At 44.5% G+C, this 20,759-nt stretch overlaps 1 protein-coding gene across 7 annotated transcripts in view; it reads left to right on the top strand.

The window, feature by feature from the left end:
• LOC128417222 (neural-cadherin-like) overlaps positions 1 to 19,240 on the top strand; it is a 50,301-nt gene extending 31,061 nt beyond the window's left edge. The window contains exons 19-34 of one of the 7 annotated variants that reach the window (XM_053395600.1): positions 481 to 574; positions 1,896 to 2,080; positions 3,367 to 3,599; positions 4,934 to 5,211; positions 6,790 to 7,004; positions 8,258 to 8,385; positions 8,675 to 8,802; positions 9,314 to 9,437; positions 9,541 to 9,721; positions 10,242 to 10,408; positions 11,276 to 11,540; positions 12,246 to 12,426; positions 13,883 to 14,136; positions 15,793 to 15,947; positions 17,396 to 17,552; positions 18,428 to 18,539. In XM_053395600.1, the coding sequence (XP_053251575.1) occupies positions 481 to 574; positions 1,896 to 2,080; positions 3,367 to 3,599; positions 4,934 to 5,211; positions 6,790 to 7,004; positions 8,258 to 8,385; positions 8,675 to 8,802; positions 9,314 to 9,437; positions 9,541 to 9,721; positions 10,242 to 10,408; positions 11,276 to 11,540; positions 12,246 to 12,426; positions 13,883 to 14,136; positions 15,793 to 15,947; positions 17,396 to 17,552; positions 18,428 to 18,438 (2,756 nt within the window). In that variant the 3' untranslated portion in view covers positions 18,439 to 18,539. Of the gene's footprint in view, positions 1 to 480; positions 575 to 1,895; positions 2,081 to 3,366; positions 3,600 to 4,933; positions 5,212 to 6,789; positions 7,005 to 8,257; positions 8,390 to 8,674; positions 8,803 to 8,892; positions 8,940 to 9,313; positions 9,438 to 9,540; positions 9,722 to 10,241; positions 10,409 to 11,275; positions 11,541 to 12,245; positions 12,427 to 13,882; positions 14,137 to 15,485; positions 15,552 to 15,792; positions 15,968 to 17,395; positions 17,553 to 18,427 lie in introns of those variants that run through there. The other 6 variants (XM_053395599.1, XM_053395597.1, XM_053395598.1 and 3 more) reach the window with 6 other exon arrangements.
• The last annotated feature ends 1,519 nt before the right edge of the window (positions 19,241 to 20,759 follow it).

Below are 20,759 nucleotides of genomic sequence, written 5' to 3'. Positions count from 1 at the left end.
GGGGCCTGAACAGGAATTTTGGTGGTTGGTGAGCTCAGCATAGTTCCCATGGTCCTAACCTGGCTGGTTTCTGAGTCTCTGTATTTCCTTTGCTGAGACATTCCCTTCACTTAAAAAACCTGGGTTTCTAAAACAGGTGCCCGCTATAAGCAAGCATATGCAATTTTTTCTTGATTGTCTCAATTCACTAAATTTGATTTTCCTTATTTCACCTTGGAACAAGAGTTTTCTTGCCCCAGATTTTGTTTTCGTAGGCATACAGCCTGCACAGCCTGGATGACAGGTGTGTGTCAGCTTGCAGGTGTTGATATCTTGCACTGATATCTCAACAGCACAGCATGTTTCCAGAATAGTTGAAAAGTAAACATGATAGGAGAATAAAATGAATAGTAATTTTTTACACGTGCAGAATGCCTTCTCACATTTACGTAAGTAGTAGATTTTCTTCTTTTCCCCCATTTTTCTTCTCTTTTTTTTAAGGTATCCTACCCACAACTGTATTGGGTCAGATTCATGCCCCAGACAATGATGACTGGGACCACAAGACGTATCACTTTGAAGGGAAACCACCCAGGTAAATGTCAAGTTCTTATGTTTTTGAAAATAGCTCTCTCTTAATGAAAGAGTCGAGTATCAGAAACAGGTAGCTATTCTGAAAACTAATGCAGTATAGCTTCACAGAACACATGGGCTGCATTCACACATCATACTAAATCAGGGTTGCCAACATGGCAGCTGATACCTCTGAGCACCCACCCACACACACACATTGCCCCCTTTGTCTTAAGGTGCTAAGAGTGGTTTCCTTTTTCTACCTTAAGAGCAACATAGAGCTGAAGAAGGAAGTTGGAGGAGGGGACTCTCTTTCCCACTTCCTCTTTCAGCTCTATGTGTTTTCAAGGCTCACATGGATTCTGCTGAATCTGACTTTTACCCAGCTCTTAGAAATGTGAGATGTATGCACACTTTATTTCTGGGTTTTGTTTTGTTTTAAAGGTAGGCTGCTAATGTAAGGGGTAACCAGAGGCATAGTGCCCACTTGCCCAAAAATCTAATTGTGCCTGTGGACCTAAAAATGTTGGCAACCCTTGCACTGTGCTATAGTTTAGTGTGACGTGCATAAAGTGAAAGGGTGGACATAGGAAAACATTTTCGGCTATCGTTACTAAGACGATTGAGGAGATTTCTAGATATAAATTGCTGGGCCCTATGCTTCACTTATGGGGCAATTTGCACAAGACAATGTAATCTACCTATTAAAAAATAATATTATGTGCACTCCAGACTTCAAACTATGAGAGATTTCAGGGGTGCGAGTGTGTGCCACAGGTTTGGTTTCTTTAGAAGGAAAGTCCTTAAGAGATGATGTGTGTTTTTGCAGTGCATTAATATACAAATTTCATACTTCAAGGTGATTTGGGAAGGGCAGGAGTCCCCAAAAGGTGGTGTGCCACTGCCCAGAAGCAATGGCACTGCCACTCACCGAGAAGTGTGGGGGGGAGCAGTGAGGTGGTTGACACTGTGCAGACACATCAGCAGGAATGCTGGATTGGCTTTTCTACTGGGCCCACAGAGCATGGGTTGCTTAGTTCCTTTCCCCCCAGGAGGGCAGTAACTTCGCTGGCCAGGAGGCAGGTGCGTGAGTAACACCCTTTCTCACTTACTGCTCCTGGACAAATTTATTTTAAGGATCAACAGGCGAGCAGATAAATTTACCAGAGGGTAAATTCACATGAAATGCAACGAGCCAACACAGCAATGAAAATTAAGCAGATGATGTGAATGCATGCATTTGTTGTTATTTCATTTAACAAAATTTATACACCACTTAAGTCAACAGAGAGCTCTAGCCACAGTATGATTGGGTGATACCATGAATGGTTTTTTCCTCTCAGGTATTTTATCCTGAATGACAATTCTGGCTTACTAAGTATCAAAGAAGGAACTCCTTCAGGAACGTATGACATAAGAGTGAAAGTTACAGATGGCATCTGGCCTGATGTGGTCTCCACTGTAAGGGTGGTTGTGAAAGAAATCAAGGAAGAAGCTGCCCACAATGCAGGATCTATCCGTATAAGAGGTAAATGATGAGTTGTAAGCATCTTCTGGAGATCAGTTAACATTATTGAGACTCCTGAATGCCGACCAAGGCCTGCGACTGAGTCACTAAGGACTCATGACCAGGGGTATCAGAGGTTGCAATGTAACAGGTTCATGAGGGTATCATTGTTCTCTTGGTGGAAGGTTGTTGACCCAGGGCCCAGAAGAATGATATTCTAGGACAGGGGTGGGGAACCTTTTCTGGCTGGAGCGCCCGATCTTTATCAACCCGACCTCTGGCAGGCCAATGTTGACAAGGCGGGCTGGACCTCTGACATGTCAATCACCTGACATTATAGCGGCATCCAGTGATGCTTTCCCTTTGCAAAAGCCTCTTTGAAGTGGCTAATGCAGGCACGTTGCTTCAAAGGATGCTTTTGCACAGGGCTGGAGGTCCCCCACCCCTGGTATAGAAGACAGAAAGTGATTTCGCACTGTCAGCAACCTTCCCTGGTTGGATTCCAGCACAAGCTAACTCAACTGGCCCCCAGTATCAGTAGGAGAAGAGCGGTCTGCACCCTCAAATGCTGCCATGACTAGTGATGGGGAACACTGTCAAGTATGATTTCTGTCAAGTTCCCATTTTTTCCATTCTCATTTTCAAATCGGTCTGCCACTCCTTTTTAACAAAACTTTCTTACAAAAATTCACCAGCATTTTAGGGTACATTTTTCTATACTTGTGTTTGTATGCAATTTTGTCTAAACTGCAAAGCAGTTTACCTAATAAGAGTGCATTTTAATGCAAACATTACCCTGGTTTATGCATTTTTGTATACATCACTTGACTAGAAAGCTGCATTGCAAAATTCAGAGAAGTGTGAATTTCAAACGATGGCTGTGTTTCAGGTCGTGGATTTTTTTTCTGTGCGAGCAAAATTTGGCATGTCCACCTTTACATATGAACTGAATCAAATATCTCCCCCATACCTAGTCATGGCATCCCCCAAAACCAGGATTTCAGGTCAGTTTAATAGCCCAAAGGTTCCTGCAACATGTCTGGCCCTTGGTAGAGGCCACCGGTAACCATGGAATACCAAGATGTTGGTAAAGTAGTATGTGTTTATAAAAAAATTAAGGTTTAGGTGTGAGATTGGATAAATTTTCAAGGGATGAATTCCTATGAACTTTCTGGAAGTGGTCTTGCCTTTTAGAGAGGAGATGCCTGAAGGTTTTTATTTCACCGTTGCTTCAGTGTCAGGCTTGGAAATTTGCATGCATATATATATATATATATATATATATATATATATATATATATTTACAGATATCACTGCAGAGGATTTTATATATCAGTCATCCGAGAGTGAAAGTAAGTACAACCAAATGAAGAAGCTTTTTTCAGAAATCATACCAGCCCAACTTGAAAATGTCCACATCTTCAGTGTCTTGAACAGCCCAGGCAAAACACAAGGAGTAGATGTATGGTTTGCAATTCATGGGTCACCCTATTACAAAGCAGAAAAACTTAACGGAAATGTCGCTGTGTCCAAAGCACGGGTAAGTGGTGTTTGTTTGTCATTCCCTCTCTCTCCCCACCCCCAACTTGCAATTCTAGGCAACATTTTTAATGAAGTCTCTACAGAACCTATCTGATGGAATCTTTGTGGATTTCCTTCTAAATTTTATTCCAGATTTTGAGAGTGCAATTTTGCATGGGAAACACACGGCAGCTACTTCAAGATCAAATAGGTTTGAAGATAGTCTTTTCCCCAAAGAACTCCACTCTGCAGGGGGAGTGGACCTGTTGAGATGGCCCACCTGTGGGGACTGGTGGAATCTGATGGTTTCCTAAACACCTGGTGGTGTGCAGGCAAAAAATAAAAATAAAAAACGGTGTGGGGGAGGGGGCAGTTGGAGCACAGGTAGTGTAAATCCCAGTCTGAACCTGAGGGTATACAGTTGTACCTCGGAAGTCGAATGGAATCTGTTCCGGAAGTCCGTTTGGCTTCCAAAACGTTCGGAAACCAAGGTGCGGCTTCTGATTGGCTGCAGGAAGCTCCTGCAGCCAATCGGAAGCTGCGGAACCCACATTGGACGTTCGGGTTCCAAAGAACGTTCACAAACCGGAACACTCATTTCTGGGTTTGCAGTGTTTGGGAGTCAAAAGGTTCGAGTTGCAAGGCATTCGACTTCCAAGGTATGACTGTATTGCCCTTCTTACCGTAGGGTGATGATGGCAGGAAAAGCCATCCAGCAAAACTTTTCCAAGTGGTGAGTGGACTCTTGCCATGTGGCCAAGAGAGTGTTGCTCTTATGTCCTCAGAAGCCTGCTGTAATGATTTTACAGATTTCTAAATGCAATAAGAAATAAAAAATTCCTGAGGGACAAAATGGCTCAGAGTCACACAGAGCTGGACATCACAGTTATAGCTTGCCCAGTGAACGGACAGTTTCAGTTACTGGAGCCTGAGGGTGTGGGGAAGCTGCTTGGAGAAGTGAGGCCATTCACCTGCCCCCTTGACCCTTTCCCGCCTTGGCTTCTTAGAGCTAGCTGAAGGAGACTTGACATGGTGGGTCCAGTGGGTTATTGGAGGAGAGTTGATGGTAGTTGTTGTCCAAAACATCTGGAGGGTACCAGGGTTGCTGAAAGCTGCACTAGTTTAAGACTAAACTGAACATTGGGTTTAATCTAATTCAGTCCAGTCTTTTTAAGAATAAATACTTTGCTGGGCACTGCTTGCTATGAGACAACTGCAGCAGAGCCCAAAAGGTATCATATGTGAAGGCACCTGTAGAGTCTTCAAAGAGGTGTTTTTAGTCTAGTTCTCTTGTGCATTTGGGGTTCCTTTAAAAAAAATAAAATGCTGAAAACTAGATCTAACCCACAACAGCTGGAAACCATCCTGAATATCAGCATCACACAAGTTGGCATAGATGAGTGCGCAATTGAAAACTGCTCTCATAGCGCCGGATGCACCAGCAAAAATGAATTCAGTGCTCTTCCCACGATTACTTCTTCCGGAAATGTTTTGCTGGCCTCCATTACAGTACTGAGCAGTGCCCAGTGTACTTGCGAAGCTCGGGAGAGAAAGCACCATTCTTGTTCCTCCTACCGGATCAATCCATGCTTTAATGGTGGCACCTGTACAGACACAGACCTGGGCTACAGGTTAGTGGATTGGCTTATGATTGAGCTGTGTTGTTGTTGTTGTTTTGAAAAAGTGCCAACCTTTATAACAGGGGTTGGGAACTGGATCAGGGTAGAGCTCCAGATTCAAAAGTAGCCAACCCTCTGCAGGCCTCTTTTGACAGGTGGGTGGGGCCACTCAACTGCCAATCGTTTGACGTCATATAAAGCCATGCGATTTGAATGGCTGCAAAGGAAGAATGGGCTCCCCCTCCTTCCCTTGCAGCCACAGCTTGAAGGTTTGCCTCACGAACTTCCCGCTCCTGACATCAAGTGTGGAAAATGTGGGTGCGGTTGACACAAAATGACCTGGTGACCCGCCCTTAGAGGCCGGACACGTCTCAAGAGGCTTTATAGTGAAGAAATGTTCAAGGCGGATTACAAAATTCCAACTAAAAGCACAATAAAGGAAATACCATTCGCAGATTATATACTTGGGTCACTTTATAAGCTAATAACCAATTCTAATGTAGCTGAAAGAACACCATCTGCACACAAGAGGGAAGTATCTTGAAGCTTGGGAGAATCCCAGGTTTTGCAGAATTATACATCTTTGACCCCAGACATGTTTCTGAAATGGCTTCATGGCTGTCATATTTTTCCAAAACACAAGATGGCAATGTTGGGCTTTGAAGTTAAATCTCTATGGTTTCAAGCTTAAGGATAGCTCCTCTTGCCTCCCCTGATCAACTCTTTCCTACAACCAATGAATAGAAGTGGACCCATTATATTTGAAAGGAAATTATTCCCCCGCAACAAATGTTTTGGGTTTTTGTCTCCTTTCTCCTCCTGAAACATTGTCTGCCATCTCTTGAGTACTTCTCACTGTACAGTGAACTTTCCCATTTCTTTATTTGTGGATGTCCATTAGGCCCTTTAGATACAACCAAGTATCTACCCTTATACTAAAGAATTTAGAAGGATTTTGTTTTGTTAGATTTAGTGTGTGTATGTAGGAGATATATACCACCTTCCCTCTGAGGAACTCAAGGCAGTGTACATAGTCCCCCCCATCCCCCCCTTTTTAATCCTCACAGCAACACTGTGAGGTAGATAATCCTGAGAAATAACGGCTATTTCAGGGTCATCCATTGAGCTGAACGGCTGAGGAGAATTCTTCCCTGCCCTCATCTGACACCATAAACCAAGGTGGGGAACCTGTGGCCTTCTAAATGTTGCTGGACTACAACTCCCATCACCCCTGGTCATTAGCCAAGCCACCCATCTTAGTGGCCCCCTTACCTCCTGCTGGAGTGAGCTACATAGTTTAACTATGCGCTGTGTGAAGAAACTCCGTCTATACGTTACTACTACTAACAATAATCTTGAAAAAAAGGGGGGGTTGTTGCCTGCCCTTCACCAGAAGATCTCAAAGCGGGTTAAATAATGTACTAATAAAATACTAAAATCAGTTTAAACAACTATCAGGAAGAATAAGGTGAGTCCTAGAAACCATTCTTCCGGTGGCAAAGGGTAGCTGCAGCGCTCTCTGACTTGCAATGTGTGCCTGCCTAGGGGTAGAGAGAGGGACAGGAAAAACACGTCGGTTTATTTCTGCAGCTGCAAGTGCCCCATGGCTTTCCATGGGCCTGAATGCCAGCAGACACAGCACACCTTCCGAGGACACGGATATGCCTGGTTCCCGACCCTCAAGCCTTGCTTTCAGAGCCGTATCTCGCTGGATTTCATTACCGAAGCAGCCAATGGACTTCTGCTTTACAACGGGCCCATGACACGCCTGAAGCCAGGGGAAGCAGAGGATTTCATTGCCCTAGGTGAAACATTTCTGTTTCTCTCCCCCCCCCACCCACTCCTTTGTGTGTATGAGAGAGAGACCCAACGCTTCTACTGGATCATAAAGCAGGGGTTGGGAACCACCCCCAGCATTCCCTCAGGCCCGCATGCTAGTGATGGGTAGGGCCAGAGGCAAAAAGGGTAAGAGCAGTGGAAGTGATTCCAAAGGCCTCTGAACTATGACAGTACAGACACTGAGGTCCAGCTCCAAGGGCCTTCTGGTGGTTCCCTCACTGTGAGAAGTGAAGTTTAAAAGGAGCAAGGCAGAGGCCCTTCTTGGTAGCGGCACCCGCCCTGTGGAACACCCTCCCACCAGATGTCAAGGAGATAAACAACTACACAACTTTCTGAAGACATCTGAAGGCAGCTCTGCATAGAGAAGTTTTTAAGGCTTGATATTTGTTTGCCGTGTTTTATTCTGTTGGAAGCTGCCTAGAATGGCTGGGACAACCCAGTCAGTTGGGCGGGGTATAAATAATAAACTTATTATTATTATTCCTCATTTTGCTCTCTACACCTAAGGTATATTCCTCTTCCAACTGTATTTATACTGGACTCATAGAATTGGAAGAGATCGCAAGGGTCATCTAGTTCAAGCCTCCGCAGTGCAGGAATCTTTTGCCCAACGTGGGGCTCAAACTCACGACATGTGAGATTAAGAGTCTCATTCTCTACTGACTGAGCTATCCCAGCTGAGGGTATGCAAAGCCAGCAGCGGCTTGACTGGTGGGGTGCAGCCACAGGAATAGCCTCCCTGCAGTAGCATTGCTGCTACTTACAGGGAGGGACGGGGCAGCAGCAAGGTCAGGGCTGCACAGATGCACTGGTGGAGCCAACTGCGCAGTCCTGCTGGTGCATCCTCTAAGTTGCATCCCCTGCCCCGCACTCCTGGTAAGCGACAGTGATGCTTCTCCTTGGGAGGCTGTTGCTGTGGCCAACTCTCTTCCACTGGGCAAGCTGCTCCTGCATAAAGGTAATGTGAGTTCTTGTAATCTTAGATCAGGCATCCCCAAACTCGGCCCTCCAGATGTTTTTTGGGACTACAATTCCCATCATCCCTGACCACTGGTCCTGTAAGCTAGGGATGATGGGAGTTGTAGTCCCAAAACATCTGGAGGGCCAAGTTTGGGGGTGCCTGTCTTAGATGGTACAAAAGAAGTGCATGTCAGCAAGGATCAATCAAAATTCTCAAGGAAGAAAACCACCCAATATGCTTTTCTCTTTCATTAAACAGAGCTCTCGGAGGGCGTTCCATTGCTAACTTTGAGCCATGGCTCGGGGGCACTGCTTCTGCAGCTGTCGGAAAAAGTCAACGTCGCTGATCGGCGCTGGCATAACATAAACATAATCAACGATGGAAAGGCAAGTGTAAAGTGTACCCCAAAAGGACTCTAGAAGTTTTTGAGCTTTCACACCCAATCTTTATTTGAGCATAGCATATGTTTTTTTATGTTAGTTTATCCTGAATGGAAGTCACATTTGTAGAGGAAGGGAGGAAATTAGATTTGTGATTAGATGCTACATGGGTAGATGCATATTTTTTTCTCAGGTGGAATAATTTGGTTGGGGAATTGGCACAGGGGGCAGGAGACAGGACTCTCCAGCGCTCTGGCTCCAATCTGAGTCAACATAAATATCTTTTCCACTTTAGAAAGTACAGCTGATCTTGGACCACTGCGTAAATGTCTCTGTTATGAACAGCGTCGGTGCCCTGCAGGGAGTGTCGAGGGCAGATAAATCTGCCTGTAAAGTTTCTTCCGAGACTCCAGGAAGTGAGAGGTAAAATATTGGAAATATAAGCTTTGACTGGTAGATCAATCAACTTGAGTTTAGGTTGTTTAATTGATGCAGGCCAATTTGAATCGGTAGGGCCGTGGGCTAAGTCAGCAAATTTCATTACGCCGCAAGACATGCAGGTTAGTGACTTGTTTAATGATAACCTTTGATTCTTTGGGCCACTTCAGACATCATACCATTCAGTTGTCAACAACCTGCCTTCTGTCTGGGGTTCTTAGTTTAGCTACCATTCCAAGGATCCTTTGGGGGGAGCCGTGTGTTTTAAATGCATGGTGTGTACACAGCCACAGTATGAATCCATGGAGAGCTGCTGCCTGTCAGTGTTGGCAGCTAGATGAACCAGTGGTCTGACTCAGTATAGGGCATCTTCCTGTGTTCCCTTCCTCAAAGGCCAGCAGTTATCCTTATCTAGGTAGGCTGTAGGTTTATTAGAACTGTGGGGTGTGTTTTGCTTTTTTGCTTTCTACCTTTCTAATTCTCTTGCTGTTGGTAGATTTCTCAATGTTCACCAGCCTCTCCAGCTGGGTGGAGTGAAGAAGGCCCAGCCCTACCATACGTCACAAAAGCATTTCAGAGGGTTTGTTGGCTGTATCCGAAATGTTGTCCTCGATAGCCAGGTAAGACTGTCAAGGCATTGCACATTCTTCCCCAGCTCCCTGCCATCCCAGTCTACCTGCAGCTGCTTACCGCCATTCTTCTTGCTTATCTATTTTTCTATAGGTATACAATTTAGAGCATCCTGCAGAGTCCTTGAACAGTGCACCAGGCTGCTCTCTGACTGACGGGCTGTGCCAGAAAGCTGGTGTGTCTTCCTGTGGCACCCATGGCAAATGCATTGGCGACTGGGGCTCTTTTAACTGTGATTGTTTCACCGGCTACACAGGAGCAAGATGTGACAAAGGTTTGGTTTGCATTGTGGGGGAAATCTCAGTAATCCCAAAGAAAAGACTCTGGCAACAAGGCAGTGGACTCATCACGGAGTAGAGTTGGTTTCGGTTTTGATTTTAATGAGACAGATTTGTTAGCTTTTCCGTTAGGAGTGCATTATGCACCATGCTCCCACCCCTAATTTTGTGTATTTTTTACTTAAGCGCTGCATAATCTATTCTGCTTCCATAACAAGGAATAGGGAAATGGAGCATGGAGGTGCTGAGGACTAGATATATTTTTGTCCCTAACCAAAATAAAATGCATGCTAATATTCTTAGTCAATAAATGTGTTGTGTTTACGCCTGCCAGCTTAATAGAACACCTTCCTGCAGCAATGTAGTTGCCTGTGGTCCACAAAACCTTGTGCCCTAATAAAGACTCTTTGATTTTAATAAAATATAAATTCATACTAGACACTTAGGAAGTAAAAGGGAGGTGGGAAAGTCCAAATTATTACACAGTATGACCTTCGTCTGTCCTTTCACATTTAGCTCTTCCAGAATGGACTTTTGGAAAGGATAGTTGGATTCACTATGAACTGAAAACGCTGTTTAATGCATACCACACCCGTGTCCAACTTGCAGTACGCACAAGGATGTCCTTCTGCACCCTTCTCAGTATGGCATCTTCAGATGGAAGCGGATACATTAGAGTGGAGGTAAACAATTAATCCACTGTTTTCCCACAAACACTTTTATTTTAATTTTTTTAAAAAAACAAACCAGCGATTACAGGAGCAGAAAATAAAATTAAGTAAAAGAAAGTGTCACATCATACATTGATGTTAAGGAAAAGACAAACCAGATTTCCCTCATCAGTGCAGGTAGAGAATAATTTGCATCAGTTCCAAAAGTGCAATAAATAAAGCATAAAAACAATCTGGGTCTTTCGACCCATTGGAGACCTTTAAATTGTGGGTCATCCTCTCCGAAATGGATATTTCTATAACAACGTGTTAACTATAAGGCCTTCAGTGTTTTCTACCTTTCATAGAATCATCATAGAATCATCGAGTTGGAAGGGATCCTGAGGGTCATCTATTCCAGCCCCCTGCAATGCAGGAATATGCAGCTGCCCCTTACGGGGATTGAACCTGCAACCTTGGCTTCAATCACCACCATGCTCTAACCAGCTGAGCTGTCCAGCTGCCTTTGTGCCATTGAGATTCTGGCTGCAGCCAGCATCCAGCTTTCAAGCACAAATTGCATACATGACCATCCCAGATACTTAAAGAAAGTTGTTTTTACATATTCCATAATTCTATAGCTGTTTTCTCCTGTGACTATGTTAGACACAACACAACAATTATTTTTCGTTTCATTTCCCAGTTAAATGGGTTTCCAGTTAAAAAGCTGCATTTTCTGAAAAGTTTCTTTAATCTTATAAAAACTTAATTGGAGCAGAGCACTTTTCCCACGCAAAGAACAACAGTTTGCTCCCATTAAACCCTCAGATCTTTAAGTATGCTGTATGCGTCTTCCATAAAATTATTTATCAAGACCATGCTTCTCATGTCTCCATGCAGGTAATTGGTGGACATTTTGGTGTGAGCTTCAATTTGGGAGACAAAGACCACACGCTTCAGTTAAGCACTGTGCACATAGACAACGGTCAGTGGGTTGAACTAGCCTTACAGCGGTATCACAATGAATTTTATTTGCGTGTCAATGATGGTGGAGGCGATCATGAGACTTCGGCCATTCTGGGATCAAGCGGACAGTTTGAAATGAATTTGGCAAGCATTGTGCTCGGAAACCGCCTTGCTAACGGTTCAGAAAGCGATTTCCAAGGTACGTGGTGTATCTGATGGACTCGGAAAATTTGAAAACCAGTAAAAATTGCTCATGTCCTTTGTAGAACCACTAAGGATGTGCAGCTCAGAACTTCCTCCAGAGGGTAGCCGCACTGGGCATTTCCCAGGGCCCCAAGACCAGAAATGGGCCCACTCATCTAACAGTACTACCAGTTCTGCTTTGTACAGTGTATCTAAGAAGATCAGAGGCAGATTATGAGAATTTGCACCACCCACTTCTTCCATGTTTGGGGCCCCCACTGAAAATGCCATGCCATCCTAGAATAACTCCTAGGAAGCCATTCATTTAAAAAATATTTATCATTATCATCATTTCTCCCCATAACTGTGGCTTTTTCTATGTTGTATCAATGGAATGCAATTGTAACAGGTAATACATGTTGCTTGTTCAATAGCAATGGAATAACCTTTCTAGATGGTGCATTGGGAAGTGGTTCTCATTGTCTCCGCCCATTTCTCTGTTAATGGGACAGCTTTGCACTGTGCTGTACTTGGCAAGACTAGCAGTTTCCCGCATCGCTGCGCCAGCATGATGCTCCTGACTCGAGTGACATCCAGGGTTCACTGAACATCGGTGCAATGCACTTTCACCACTTCTGATGTCACACTACACTCTGGTTAAAGGAGGACCATTTACAACGAAACTCACTTAAGCCTCTCTTCCTTCTGGTGCCCCCTGCAGGCTGTATGAGGGATGTCCGCCTGAATGGCCAGCCTCTTCTTGTGGATGGCAAAAGCACTGAATACAGCTTCATTGTGGAGCAGCAGGGCATCACCATAGGTTGCCATTCCAGCTCTTGCAGCAGCCAGCCCTGTTACAGCCCTTTCCACTGCGTAGACCTTTGGAGGAAGTATGAGTGCAGGTATATATGCCCTGGTCTTACTTTGTTCTCTTTTCCTTTTGAAATCTTTTTTCTTTTGTAAAATCAACTGGTTGGCCACGGTGAGAACAGAATGCCAGCCTAGGTGGCCCATTGGGCTGATCCACCAAGGCTCTTCTCTCATTTCTGTGGAAGGAAACAAGCCAGCAGTAACCCTACCATATGTAGCAGCAGAATGTAAATGTCCCTTGTTAAGTCTTTTTGCCGCAACATCAGTGTGCATGAGCTCCTGCACACAGACAAGAAAGGAACCTCGCCACCTGCACCCAGAGAGTTTTGCATTTTTCTTTAGTTGGGAGCTGGGACTAGCTTACTTTCTGGGACATCATCTATTCCCGAGAACATTTCCTGGCATCGTTCCAGATTTTGTGATAACTGTTCTAACTCTTCTGTAGAGGTCATCAACATTGATGCAGGAGCAGGCAAGCACTGGCTTAATGGGGCTGGAGAGCATTGCACCACTTTTGAAAAATCACTCCGTTCCCATCCCTTGCTTTTAGAGGGGCACCAAGTAGTCCAGGGTCCTTATTGGCCTGCACACATCACCAAGGGGCCACAGGAAGTATTGCTTCTGCTCCATCATTTCAGGAGCACAGCCACACAAGATAGGTGCTCCTCCCAGGCGATCTGTTTATTCTGCATTGATCCTGGTTTGCTTGCACAACACTTATGCTGTGCCTGGCCTTTATTGAGCATGCATTCCGATTCATTTACGTGGCAGTTCTGTAACAATGAACAGTCACACTGCTTTGCTCGTGGAGTGTTAACACATTTTCCTGCTAACCCCACAACTTTCAGCGCATTTTCCCCATCAGAGTCCATTTGCCGTTCCTATTAATTGGGTTTGTTGCACTAGGGCATAGGTAGGCAAACTAAGGCCCGGGCCAGATCCGGCCCAATCACCGTCTAAATCCAGCCTGTGGACGGTCTGGAAATCAGCGTGTTTTTACACGAGTAGAATGTGTCCTTTTATTTAAAACGCATCTCTGGGTTATTTGTGGGGCATTGGAATGCCTTCATTTTTTTCTTTTCAAAATATAGTCAGGCCCCCCACAAGGTCTGAGGGACAGTGGACCGGCCCCCTGCTGAAAAAGTTTGCTGACATCTGCACTAGGGCAGCAGAGTGCCCCTATCTACTTTAATCATGCAAACTGAATTTCTGGCGTATGCTTGAATCCCTCCTGCAAAATAGTGGAGCCTGGAGACATCCAGAGACAAAAGCAGCTTAGGTGGGACCCAAGAGGTACCTGCCGTTATTTCAGCCACTGGTTCTGCTCGCTCCCCTAAAGGAATTTGTGGGTCCCCAAAGCGGATGCTTATCAAATTGCTCCGGCAAGGGATTTCCGATCCTTCTTTTGCATTTATAAACATTGCAAAATAACGGAGCGGCTTCATGTTTTATCTCTTTTATGAAAACGGTGGGTTTCTCTTCATCCAGGTGCCCAGCTGGCAAAGTGGAAGTGATGGATAATCTCACGGGCCTGAAACAGTGCACATCGTCGCCCTGCGGGCACTGGAACTGCAGGAACGGAGGGACCTGTGTGGCCCAGTCCCGAGACAAATATGTCTGCCAGTGCCCTGAAGGTTATAAAGGGAAATGGTGCGAAGTCGGCCCCGTGAAAGCAGGAAGACCCGTGGGGCTCAGCTCTGGTTCCATCTTGGCTATCAGCATGTGCCTGCTTGTTTTTCTAGGTAGGAAAGTTTCACCTCTCTTGTGCTACAACTTAATACTGTATTGAAATGAGGACACTTAGCAACGCCTCTGCCTTCCTGTACTGCTTTAACAACTGTTAGTAAAAGATACTCCATGGAGATCTGGCTACATTCTTCCTTCCTTTCCCTTGCCCCAGTTCTTCCCATCTCCCCATCTATGGTCAAGATTGGCACACGTGCTAGACAAAACGGAAGCTTATCTACATGGTTTTGAATCTATATGGCAGGCCTAGTCCCACTGCTCCTCTGTGCACCCCGTAAAATTCCCTGCCCTGGTGCTCAGATCAGCATTGGGCAACTGGGTCGAAGACCTGGCATTTACATTTCCCACAGGACCCCAGAATGCTGCTATGTTGGGCTCTGTGGGCAACCACTGTAGGGAAAGAAAGGGCCAGTGGGTGTGATTCTACTCCCCGGCTGTGTGCATTTGGATAACAGCTGAGCAGTCTTGCTAAAGCTGGTTGTGTACCCAGGCTCCCCTTCTTTGCCTGCTGTCTTCAGTGGAGCTCCACAGATGCATGCGGCTTGGCAGTGAGAGATCCTCACTTGAACCTCCAAGGCTGCCTCCCTGCATTTAACCCTGTGCTTAGGACTTTGAAAACCCAAATGCAAAACTGAACTCAGCTTTGAATGAATTGTTAACTCGGGAAAGATAAAAATGAGCCCGAGGATCATGTGCATTGCCTGGAGGAAAGGCAGGAAATAAAGCAAAACAAAAGCCTCCCTCAAATAGTCAGCTTGGATGGTGATATTTCTGCTGATATAAGCACAAGCTATTTACCCATGTTTTCACAGCCCCTTCGCTTCTCTCTTTGGATGTGGGAAGAGCCAGGCTGGATCAGAGCATCCTGCTTTCCACAGCAGCTAGCCAGATGCCTGTGGAAAGTACACAAGATGAGGACAATTGCTCTCTCCCACTGTTGTTCCCCAATGACTAGTATACAGAGACATGCAGAGTTTCACCCTGGAAGTAATATATAGCTATAGCAACTATTAGTCATTGAACAAGCCAAGATATATTAAACCAAATTCAAACCGTGATTTAATATCCTGACTTGTTCTGAAGCTGGCACCAATAGTTTCATGATTTAGATGAAATGGGAAACTATGGTCATTTACAGACTTCCTCATTTCATCGTGGTTTTCAACAAGGGGAGAGGAATGAAGGGGCTGCACGCATGAGTAAAAGGTTCATGTGCCTCAGCTTAAGTCAAGATACGAGCATACACTGTGTACATGTCTCAGAAAAGTAATGACTCAATTTATAATACCACTTTAATCTTCATTAAAACAGTGTTTTACTTACTTTGGGTATCTTATTTACTCAGGATTGGTGAAAGGCCAGAGACTGGCCAAAATGCCCTCTATTTAAATGTCCTAGTGGATTCCTGTAGGTAAGTAAAATACCCTTTTAATGAAGCTTGATGTTAAGATATAGATGATTCATTACACTCCTGAAAAATGTACTTTTGTTTAATTGACCCTTAAATTAAAACACGGAATTTCCTCCATATAAATACAAACCTTAAATGCTTTGCTTTTCTTCTTTATGAATTGTATACAGCTATGCTCTGCAGGTTGAAGGCTGCTCATAACCAATGTTTCTTTTTTCTTTCTTTCTTTTTCCTTCCTCAGGTTTATTAGTTTCCTATACTGTGTGGAGTCAGTGGGGGAGATCAAGGTTTCGGAAAGGAGGAATTTACCACATCCCTGAGGAACACGAAAGCTGGGAAGATGTTAGAGAAAACATCTTCAATTATAATGAGGAGGGTGGAGGGGAGCATGACCTGGTATGGTTTTGCATGACCTGGTATGGCATCACGACAGCATTTTAAATTCCTTAATAGGCCAGATTCAAATATGCATCAGAGAAATAAAAAAGAAGTAAAATAAACATTTTGAAGGCATGATTGCAAACTGTTTCGTCAGGGGAAAAGTTTCGTAAATGAAATACTTAACCATAGCTAAAGCATAATGCTGTCCATGTTTATTCAAAAGTAAGCCCCACTGTGTTCAGTGGGGATTACTCCCTAGTGTGCAGGTTTAGGACTGCATAAAATTAATATTTATTTATTGCTTTCAAGTTTTGTTTACAAAGCAGTTTACAATATGAATAAGAGTGGGGGGGGGAGATAAACAAGAAAAGAGTGAATATAGGGGAAAAGATAATCAGGGTAAAATACATACACCCTTCCCCCCAAAAAATGTACTCCAGACAAAAACATTGCAAAGAATATTTGTGCTTCCAGTTTTTTTAATTAGTTTTTATTACTGTTATTGTGTTACAAAACAAATCTTAGTTACATTCTTACAAAACTGGAAGAGATTAGAAATTACAGTTGCATAATGCAGCCCCTGCCAAGCTGTATGCAGCTTACCTGACCAGGTACTGAAGTCCATCGTTTATAAGCCTCTTGCTGCGAGGTTCCAAATAGAACAGGTTAATTGACTAGCAAAGCATGGGCTGTGGGTTTGATACAGGAAGTATGCCATGAAAGTTTTAAAAAACAAAACTGGGAGGCTGGGAATGGGTGGGTCAGTGAGGAAATAAGTGTCACAACCACTTCCAGAATTGTAATGGGAAAGAGATGTTGCCTTTGTGATAAGACCCCCTTTGCCCTTGATTTTATCCCTGATGCCTATCCCTCAAATATTCTCATTAACATTGATTTAAAAACCCTAGACCCTGACTTCTTAGCATCCTGGACCACATTCACCAGCCCAGACTTATTTGTCTGAGGTAAACATTGAGTTCCCATAGACCTCCCTTGTGTTTCACGTCTCTCCCCTTTTTGTCATTGTCACTTTCCTTTAGGGTGGTTCACATGAACCCCTCCACATGGAAGGGATCATCATAGGGCCTTACCTGTCACTGCCACATTCCCCTGAAGTTTTCATGTTCAGTTGAAATCGGAAGGAGTTCTACCTGTGTACATCTACATGTGGGTACAACTCTTCCTGATGCCACTGAAGACACGGATGTTACAGAGTGTGGTGGTAGTAATGCACAACTGTGCTAGCCCACACAGACCCTCCATGTAGTCCTTTACTGCACATTTATGTGAATTCCCCTTTGAGTACTCCAGGGCTGGCTCAGGGGATGATGAGGTGTGCTTCTGAGGAGGCTTCACGATGGGTGAAGGGCCCATCATCCCACCATTCTCCTTTTGTATGGAGCCCTCCCCGTCCCAGTGGCAGCACGAGAGGATTCTCAGTTTGCATGACCTGCTTCTTCCAGGTTAAGAGGGCCAGGGTTGCCTTGTCTGAGCGCCCCCCAAAATCCAAGAGCCGGGTCTGGAGTACTCGCAAATTTTATTGGTCGCCACATTTAAAAGAAGAGATAAAACTGAATACAGTACTTTCAGCTGAGGCTAAACCAACTCTGAGTACAAAAGGTACTTAACACTGTCTCTCCTGTCTTGTGTTTAATATTAATTAGCATTAACTTCTTAAAAAACTGGCGTTGTGCATTTTAACTGTGTTGTTTCTCTGGAATCAGCCAGAGGTCTTGCTCTAGGACTGACGTTTTGCCAAAACGTTCCCTCATGAGAAGTCTCTGAAAGCTATTTCATATACTGTAATAAAAATTTCTTAGAGTTTGATCTTCATGTGGGGAAAACTATATACACTGTAAATTAAGAGGTCTGGCATGAGTGGTTCTCCCCAACCATCAGTACATGAAGTTTGAGTCTGTATGTTCATTGGCTAGTAAGTCTGTGGACCTACAGAAGGGAAGCAGAAATCTTTAAGAAATTTTGTATGACCTGACCTTGATTGTATGTAGAAGTGTGTATTTGGTGGGTGGGGTTAAGGGTTAATATGTGAAGCACTGCCATTTATTTGACTGAGTTTTTGAGAATCAATGTGATTCAGTAGATAAAGCAGCCTTTCCCAAACCAGTTATTTCCTGATGTTTTGGACCACAAGTCCCATCACTTGTGACCATCAGCCATGCTGGCTGGGGCTGATGGGAGTTGGAGTCCAACAGCTTCTGTAGGCCACCATATTGGGGAAGGAGAGATGGATTTGGATCTGGAAAACTCCCAATGCAAAATCCTCCTTCCTCTACCATGGTCTGAATATGGCCTTGAGTAAGTCCATCATCTTACTACCATGGTCACCATCTTTCAAACAGGACAAATAGTGACGGACGTCCCAGGGCACTGGGATAGAAAACAGAATAAAGACTTGAAAGTGATGAAAAGTGTGATAAAATAATTAAAGGTAGTAATTTTATTTGCTTAATGTTTTCTTTCCATTTCCTCCCTAGAGTGCTTATAATATAGACGCATTGAAGCAACCCCTACAAAGTATACCTCATCTTTCCTCAGGAAACACTGCTTCACCCCTCAGATCACATTCTGGACCACAAAGAAACCCACTTGTGAATCACGCATGCCTGAAAGAATCTTCGTCTTTGGTCCCAGACCTCAAATATTATGTGTCTCAAATACAACAGGATGCAGACAAAGATTTGCAGAGCCTTCCAGCTGATACTGTTCAAGTTTATTGTCGAGAGTGCCAACACTCTTTGAGTGGAAGCTTGCATTCCTTGGACCTCTCCAGCATAGAGGAAGATCTAAATTATAATTATCTCCAAGAATGGGGACCAAAGTTTGTAAGGTTAAAAGAGCTCTGTGAACTTCCAACTGAACAGTTGTAAAACGTGGGAGACAGGAACCTAGCACATTGCTGTGTGATGGATCCTACTCCTAGGAGAGCACACTTCAAAAACATTTTAGTATTTTATTTAACAATCCAATTTTGGTTCTATTTATTCATGCTGGTTATTTGGGAACAGTAGTGTGGTTGATCTCCTCACCTTCCCTTAAATTATCTGTATACAATATTTTAGTGTCTGTTGTACAAATAACGTTAGAGGGATATTTGTTGTGAAGCTTTGAAATGCTTTGAAATGAAGGAATTCTGTAGCACTGAAGAGTAGCCTTTAAAGTATCTGTAATGTGTGAATCTTTAGTAGTAATCTAGATGTGCAAGTAAATTTCCACCATATTGTATTATTTAATCCTCTTAATGCTAAATGTTTTGTGTAGATATTGTAAAATACATTTGTTTACTTGTCTCTCTCTTTTTGTACTTGGGCGTCAATAAAATCTTCACTCATTTTTCTAAATAAGGGGAAGAAAATAACAGTTGGGCGGCAGCAGGAACCACAAATAAAATGTAGAATTAGTATAGAATTAACCCACAGCTCCCCATGGGCATATGGGAAGCACTTCTTTGGGTGGTGGGTCTGATGCTGTTGGGCTTGCCTGTGAATGATTTGATACCAAAGGGCATTGTTCCTTCTAGCCTCCTGCCTATAAGTTTGGGTGCTGATTCCTGTGTGAGAGCCAGAAGCAAGCAGAAGGGGTGTGTATGTGACTAACCCAGATTCTTGCAGAGATACGGAGTGAGAACATACAAGCCAACTTCTTTGGCGATCACTCATGGCCGAGTAAGATTGTCTTCCATGAACACTATCTTAACAGTGAGTCTGTAAGTGACTACGGAGGCCAATTCTGGTTCCACACATCCTTCCACAGTGGAGCGCTTGCAGGCCAGTGTTTCCCAGTTATCAGTGTTTATAACGCATTTTTAAAAGATTTGCCTTGAAAGAGTCCCTCTTTTGCTGACCACCAGCATTACACTTTTCATTTTTAAGTTTGGAATAGAGTAGTTGCTTTGGAAGGCTTCCATTGCCACATACAGAGGATGCTTGATGGGTGGGAATGTGGTATTGAGCTCACCTGTTGTGCTGAGCACTTCACTTGGAGGAAAGAGGGAAAATTAGAAAAAGGCTGCAGGTACCTGGGTCAGAGAGAGCAGATGGTGAACCACCATTACCAGGGCCCTGGGGAAGTGTGGTGGGCAATAAATGAGGGAGTAGACGTTTGTAAACTGCTCAACTCTCGCCCACCTGTTGGTGCTGTTGCTCAATGTCAGCTCAGCCCACTATAAAAATCCTCCGCGATTGGACAGTGGAGACACAGCTGATCCGTATATTTGCAATCAGGCGGTGTAGAAATGATAAGACGAATCTCTGCAACTTATCTCAAGGAAGCGGATAGTGCCAAGATAATGCGCAGAATTCCACCGTCTTAAACACACACGCACGCATAAATGCTCCAGCTCCCCCCGGGATTAACAATCCATTAAACCTTTTCACCCGCCGCACAGCTGCCCCGGGAGAAGGGCTACCGGTTGAATTACTGCTTCTCGCCGCGCACGTGCGAGTTCTGCGGTCCTGGGTGGAATCCTGCGCGAGCGAGCAAGCAAGCAAACGAAAGGCACTATGCTTAGGCGAGGGGCAACGGAGGCGGAGGCAGCCGGAAAGCGACGAATCGCTTTCCGAGCCCGGCCTGCCGCCGCTTCTGGATTGGCCGGAATCCAACAATCGGGGCGGAGCAAAAGCCCGGCCGGCTGGCTTTCCGTCCCTCCCCTTTCCCCGAGGCAGGGCGGGCGGGATAAGAGCAAGCGGCGCAGGCGGCGGCCATTTTGGTTGGTGGCGGGAGGAGGAGGCGGCGGAGGTGTTTGCCTGTGAAGGGTCAGAGGCAAAGGTGAGGCCAGCGAAGGGGCTGCCGCGTCGCTGGGCTCCAGTG

This window comes from Podarcis raffonei, chromosome 7 (genome assembly GCF_027172205.1).
Source record: "Podarcis raffonei isolate rPodRaf1 chromosome 7, rPodRaf1.pri, whole genome shotgun sequence".
Taxonomy (NCBI): domain Eukaryota; kingdom Metazoa; phylum Chordata; class Lepidosauria; order Squamata; family Lacertidae; genus Podarcis; species Podarcis raffonei.
This window is presented reverse-complemented; position numbering and strand designations above follow the sequence as displayed.